The following is a 7,215-nucleotide window of genomic DNA, read 5'->3' as shown; positions in this document are numbered from 1 at the left end:
AACGTTCAATAATGTCAAACTTGAGATTTCATAACCACCATCCAATATCCACATGCGATAATCACCATGAAATATATTACTCCTTAACCAATTGTTAATACCGGGTTTACCGATTCGATGATCTAAGTTAGATTTAAAAGTGTTGATTAAAATACAGTTTTTTTAAAATAGATAAAAAATTTATAAATTAACAAACTATTTATAACATTATTAATAGAATTTTGAATCGTAAAATATCCCGCGCTTCCGAAGCGCGGGTCATGAACTAGTTTAGACTTAATTTACAAACTAATGAATTTATTGTGTAAATATCCCATTTGGTTGTCCATATAAAGATTGGAATGTTATTGTTAAAGAACTATACTTGAATCTCTTTACGATTTGTTTTCATTTTATATCTATAAACATAATAAATATGTCGCTGCACCTATTTTTGGAATATATTTATATATATAGTTATACGATTTTGCTTTGCTTTTAGTTCTACGAATTTGGGATATTAGAAATAATAAAGAGGATATAATATATTAAAAAATATTTCTTTGTCACTGCTGTGTAAATATTTTTACACAAACTATATGATGAACAACGAAATTATCCGGAATTTTATTGTTCATGGAGAAAAAATATTTGAATCTGGAAAGTAAACATGTTTTATAAGTCATTATAATGTACAAATTATAAGATAATATCAATACGGTATATTTGAAACGGAGTCTTATATAACATGTTTTATGATTCACCTAATGTTAGGTCAAAGCTATAGGGCACAATGAACTCTAATATAAAAGTATCATATATTTTGGTCTACTGTTGAGTATGAATTTCAAGGATATTATCTATTGAATTTTTCAAACGATATTTATTTAGATGATTTAAATTGATTGACTAAATAATGTGTTGAGAGAAAGTATATATTTCATAAAAGCTAATTTAAAGATATGTAGAAATAATAGGAAGGTTAGTTAATACGATATATATAGAAATATAAGGAAGGCTAATTAATAGATAATAAGTAACAACATTTTCAATATGTCTGAAAAAATATGTCATGGTAATTTTCAAATAGGACTCTATTTTAATAGATTAGATTTGAATATAACTGATTTTGGTAAGATTTTTAAAAAGAACGGAAAAACTTAATGATGATTTGAAATATTTTTCTTAAATTTGATGTTTTGAATAATATTTAACTCTAATTTAGATTAAAACCGTCACTTTTAAAGTCCTTGTCCTCAATGTCAAACTATTTTCACCCACAAAACAGACACATGCACACACTAAAATATTTATATAGCTATTATCTATTCATCAAGAAAATCGCATAAAAAACTTTTAAATTGACATCCACTAACACATTAAATACTGAAAATATTAAACTAGCACTATTAAATTTTTAAATTGAGTTTTGTATCACAAAAATTTTTCAACAGGGCTTACTCATTCATCAAGTCAAAAATTTAACTTGTTGATGTGTAAATAAAGTGACATGTCAATTTTTCTCCAAAAATATTTTTATTTAATTAAGCAAAGCACTTAATAAGAAAATAAAATAGGAAACATAAATAAAAATTAGAAACTACAGCAAAAAGAAATATCAATTTTTAAAAAAATCATAAAATTAAAAGTGTTTCATTTTTAAAAAAATACAACTTGGCAAAAAAATATTAAGATTTTTTAAGTCTTTTTTCCCTAAAAATATCATATAAAAGCTCAAAAAATAATATTTAACATATCACCATTAATTAAAACTAACATATCACCATTATTATCCATATGTCAGAAATTACTTTTTTTGGAAAAAGTCATATAACTAAGAATTTTTACATTTTAAAATTATATAAAAGCTCTAAATTTTTGTTTTATATTTTTTTTTTGAACATATGAGTCCCAACAGAAAAAAAAACTGACACGTTACCTTATTTTATCAACATGTCATATTTTCAACTTGAACAACAAGTGAATCATGTTAATGAATATTATTTTTAAGTTTTTTTAATGCAATTTTCCATTTATTCATCTCATGTTTGTAGTTAAAAGCTGCCTCTGCCAGAGGCAAACCATAAATGGAAAGGAAAGTAAAAATCTTGATCGGTAGCTCGTTATCCCTTAATATCCCATATTTAAACAAAGCCCAATATGTGGCAAATTCAGCGCGTAGGGCAGCCCAAAGTAGTTGTAGTCTTGCAGTGCAGAGAGAGAGTGGAGCCAAGAAAGACCCTAATCTTTTTGAAATGTCGTTGACAGCCATCGGTTCCGGTGAAGAGCCACCGTCAAAGAAGCTAGCAATAGAACCTACGACCAATCTGCCACTCCCAGATGAGCTAGTATTGGGTTGCTTCGCTCGCGCCTCGAGATTGCACTACCCGATTCTCTCACTCGTCTCCAAGACCTTTCGTTCGCTCACTTCTTCACCGGAGCTTTACCAGACCCGATCTCTACTAAACTGCACCGAGAACTGTCTCTACGTGTGCCTGCAGTTCCCTAATGACCCTCGCCTCCGCTGGTTCACTCTCTGTCGGAAACCCGACAAAGCCCTTAAGATAAAGAAGAAGAAGAAGAAGAAGAAGAAGGAGAGTTCAACAAGTGGCAATGTCTTGGGTCAGGTTCGGATTCTCGGTTCTCCTCCTCCCGTGGAATGGTCAAATCTCGTAGCTGTTGGTCATAAGCTCTACGCAGTCAGAGATGGCCCCTGCTCTTCAGACGTCTTCTTTCTCGACTGTCGAACGCACACGTGGGTTGAAACTCCGAGCTTGAGGCTTGCTCACACCTTTTCAGAGTGTGATGGGATGATGTATTTACCAGGAGGCTCCGAGAGCCCAGATTCTCTCAACTTTGTGCAAGTGTTTGACGTAAAGACACAAACTTGGAACCCCGTGCCTCCCGAGAAGAAGATATTCAGACTCAGAGATTTACAAGGAAGGGCTTACGAGAACAATGATGTAGCGGCGGCGTCGTCTCGTAGGTGGCTTGTGGTTGCAAGGCTAAAGGATTGTACAACGTCCGTGGAAGGGTCTGGTACTCTCTGTTTGATAGAGAAAGCATTCTATCGATATGCATCATCCAGTGGGGAGCTACTTTGGTCTAACCGTAGCACCGAATCAGATGTTTGGAGGAAAGTTCAAGGCTTGGAAGGACTGCCTAAGTTTACCCGCTATTGCAATGTTTATTTAGTTGAAAGTGGTGGTAAGTTGGTGGTGTTTTGGGATAAGTATGTGCCTGCACGTGGTGGGTATAAGGAGAAGATGATTTGGTGTGCAGAGATTTCGCTGGATACGCGCAGCAGTGAAGAGGTTTGGGGAAAGGTAGAGTGGTTCGATGCTGTGCTTACAGTACCAAAGTCTTACAAGTTCGTGTATTCTATTGCCGCTACCCTTTGAAGGGAATGAATCAGGTTAACTACTCATGAGACAGGTTTGAAGGGAATTAAGCAGGTTATGTTTTGTTATTATGCACTTCTTGAAGTTATGTCATGTTTCTTGTAGATGATTAAAGCTTATTATGTAACTGTGTATTTGATTTCAAACTGTTTAGGCTACTCTTTGATGAATGACTCATGAGACAAGCGGCTTTCAACCTATGCATTCACTTTTAGCTTAGCTTTTGTCTTTTAAAACGCTTTTGTTTGTTGCCTTGCATAGAAGGCCTACGGTTCTCTTTACAACCATGATAATAGTGTTAGTGTCAATTTCTGTTACTCGGCTATTTAAGCTCTCATAAGTTGTTATTTAGCTAATTAATGGCCTTAAAACAAAACCAAACTACCGTTTGTTTCTTATTTGTTTAATGACCAAGTTGCAGAAGAAAATGAGGTTTGATTAAAGCTTGCGTTCATCTATTGTTTGTATAAAAATAGTTGAAAAATAATTCTTACATATATTTTTGTGACTAAAAATTCACTTTATCACTCCTTTTTTTTTTTTTGAAACACTCTTCATCCTAGACTTTTAATATTATTTATTTATTTCTCCTCAACTTCAACTTTTTCATCAAGTATATGTAAGATGATTTAGTATTCTCTAGACTTGGAACAATCCATAGCAGATACCACCACCTTGTCGATGAATCTTTCAATCGCAACAAACGAAGATCCACCGTCCATCATAGCCTCTTTTGCTGCTTCAGCTATCTCCTTCAGTTTCCCCCTCGGCACATCTTCACCCTCCATTAAAGATCGGACGGCTCTAGCGATTTCATCAGCTTTCACTATTTCTCCATCTGCCAGCACGTAATCCAAACGCATCTCCAAGGCCAAACCAAGCTCCTTCACCATCGTGAACGCGTTTAACTGCTGTTCCGCGTACATCGGCCACGTGGCGATTGGAACACCGAAACGCAAACTCTCAAGTATTGAGTTCCAACCGCAGTGAGACACAAATCCTCCGATTGCTTTATGGGCCAGAATCTCAACTTGTGGAGCCCAACCGCACACAAAGCCCAGACCCGAGACCCGGTTCATAAACCCGTCTGGTAAAATTTCAAACGGGTTTGGGTACTCCTTCGGGTCTGTTCGAATCGACCAGAGGAACCTGCAGCCGACGATCTCTAGAGCTTGAGCTATCTCCTTAACCTGAGTCGCAGCGAGATTCTTCAAGCTCCCAAAACAGAGGAACACTACGGATGACTCTGGTTGCTCGTCGAGCCACGTCATGACCCGATCTCGCTCCAACGGGTCCAAAATTGGACGGTCGTTGAAGCAGAGAATCGGACCCACTGGGTAAACGGGTGGGTATTCATTTACTGGTATACGATCGAAATAACCAAAGGCGTTAGGCTCGATAGCAATAGACGAATTTACCAAAATACCCTTAGCTTCATGAAACCTTCCGGTCATATCGACCCATGCGTCGTAGGACTCGCTCGTGAGCAGACCAAGTGGCAAAACCTTGGTCGGAACGGAGGCGACGTATCCAGGAACAGTATTCTCCTCCTCGCCGGAGCTCCGATCGAATCCGGACTTCACACGAAGGTGCCTCTCCGGGATGTGTTTCGCCAAACTCAAAAAACCGGCGCTACAAGTGAGGAAAATGTACGAAGGGAGGCACAACTCGTTTCCGACATCCATCAAAGGGACACAGAACATGTCGAGGACAATTCCCACGACGCGAACCGAGTCTGATCCATCACGGGAAGAAGACAAGAGAGTCGAGACAGCGTCTCTCACCAAAGGAACCATTCTCTTGACGAATTCAAGAAGGTAAGCTTCGGGAGCTCTTACGAAGAACTCCATCGGTGGAGGGTTTGCGAGCTCGGGTAAAGCGACGATACGGACTCGAGGCTCTGACTTGGCTAGGGACTGGAGGGAAGCGTCGTTGTTGGACTGAGGGAGGAAAGGTAAACCCCAGTTGAGGATGGTGATGGTGTTGATCCGACGAGGGTCGTGGCTGAGGATAATTTTTACGAGTTCGATGGTGGCGAGAAGGTGTCCGGTGATCGGGAAAGGGATGAAGATAAGCTCTGCTTCTTGCTTCTCCATCACGAGGGCTTCTATTGGTTTAGAAATAAAAGTATGTGTTGATGGTTAAGAGTAGTGAGAGTTGGACGTCGTTTAAAAACAAATAAGCATATGATTATACCATGATGACACGTGACTTTAAGGTAGCGCCAAATAAGTTAGATAACTACAATATATATGTGACGTCTGTATTTTTCTCAGCCATTCGAGAATTCTATAGATGTAGAATTCTATGATAATATATATGTGATGTGTCTGTGACTTTCTCAACCACTCGATTGGATTTAGAAAGAGGGTTTTGAATCAAACATTGGGTGAAGCCGGTAAGGATGTGGGCATGTACATATCTCGGGATAGGATGGGATGAGAAAATATCAAAGCCTTACAATATCTAAGGATTTCGAGACTATTCGACTTAGTTTCTGTGGTGAGTTTCTGACTAAAGGTTTTTGTGGATTTGGTTTTCTGACCATAGTTAATCAAAGATTATAGGTTACCTCACAACTCTTTGATTTCGTTTGTAGCAATGGATGAAAAAGATAGATCATCTGTCTTTATTTATTAAATGCATTGCGTGCACATCACATAGATGGGTGTGGCAAAACCCCTATTTGGAACTACGCTAGGTGCTAGTCAGGCGGCTATTTCATACCTAGCGAGTTACTAAAAAATCAGGGAGTAATCGGGATATACGCGGAGTCTAGTTTTTAATAGGATTTAATATATTTATAATATGTTTAAGTACCAAATATATGTTTTAATACATGCTTATATAACTTTTACAGAATAACATTGTTTTTCCGGTATACATCTGATTCAAAAGTCACAAAAAGAAACTTCCAATTCATGAGATAAACAAAAAAAAAATGAATGTTTTGATCTTGAAAACACAATACAATAAAAGATTGCAAGTATTCATCATTTTTGTCTTCAGATCAAGTAAGTAATCACCATTGTTGGACCCAATTTTGGTCAAAACGATAGTGGGCCGCGATCAAAGTTATGGGCCGCCAGGAACCGAAGCCCATAGCAAGCAATCGAGCTCGAAAGCAAAGGAATCGAGGTTCCGGAGATCGCGGAATAGTCCCGGAGATCGCGGAGCAGTTACGGAGATCACGAAGTCGACTCACTATAAAGAAAGGCGAGGAGACATGAAGAAGGACACGTTGAAAACCCTAGAGAGAGCTACACACTTACATCGACTTTGTTTTCCTCCCGATCTTAGACTCTTTCTTTACGAATCTCGCTTGTATCACTCGATCTAGTTCAACTCATTGTATTCTATCTTATTCATCAATAAAGTCCATTTTTACCTACTGGAAACTATTTAACATCGTTGTGTTCTTAAGATATCGTTGCCTACATCATCTGTCTTCCCTAGATCAAACCCCGATGACTATCAAATACTGAGTGTAGATTTTAGGTTCTAAAACCATGAATTGTGAAGATGGGTTAGGAGTTAGATCTTGTAGCATACACCTGCAATAGTTTGGACAATACGATCAAACTTGCAATTAAACCATGGCAAATAAAAAGACATACAACAACCAATACCTATAAACCAGAGCATATAAAGAGAGACATCATGTTAGATACAAACACTTGACTGACCATCAATAACAAATTAAAATCAAATTTCTCAGAAGTTCATTAACAAAAAACTATACTACTTGAGTCAATGATATACACATGTTATATGCGATGTATGATTCTTTGTGAACAAGAACTACAATGTATGAGTCTTCAAAACTTTGATGACA

The 7,215-nt window shown here is 37.3% G+C and overlaps 2 protein-coding genes across 2 annotated transcripts; one reads left to right on the top strand and one right to left on the bottom strand.

Annotated features, from left to right (window-relative positions):
• Positions 1-2,080: 2,080 nt before the first annotated feature.
• Positions 2,081-3,580, top strand: LOC125594734 (F-box/kelch-repeat protein At5g48980-like). The gene has a single exon (XM_048770818.1). It carries the CDS (start codon positions 2,235-2,237, stop codon positions 3,378-3,380), a length of 1,146 nt encoding a protein of 381 aa, XP_048626775.1. The 5' UTR covers positions 2,081-2,234; the 3' UTR covers positions 3,381-3,580.
• Positions 3,581-3,813: 233 nt separating this feature from the next.
• On the bottom strand, positions 3,814-5,612 carry LOC125594733 (UDP-glycosyltransferase 71C2-like). The gene has a single exon (XM_048770817.1). The coding sequence runs from the start codon at positions 5,474-5,476 to the stop codon at positions 4,010-4,012; it is 1,467 nt and encodes a 488-aa protein (XP_048626774.1). The 5' UTR covers positions 5,477-5,612; the 3' UTR covers positions 3,814-4,009.
• Between the last annotated feature and the right edge of the window lie 1,603 nt (positions 5,613-7,215).

This window comes from Brassica napus (genome assembly GCF_020379485.1).
Source record: "Brassica napus cultivar Da-Ae chromosome C4 unlocalized genomic scaffold, Da-Ae chrC04_Random_16, whole genome shotgun sequence".
Lineage (NCBI taxonomy): Eukaryota > Viridiplantae > Streptophyta > Magnoliopsida > Brassicales > Brassicaceae > Brassica > Brassica napus.
This window is presented reverse-complemented; position numbering and strand designations above follow the sequence as displayed.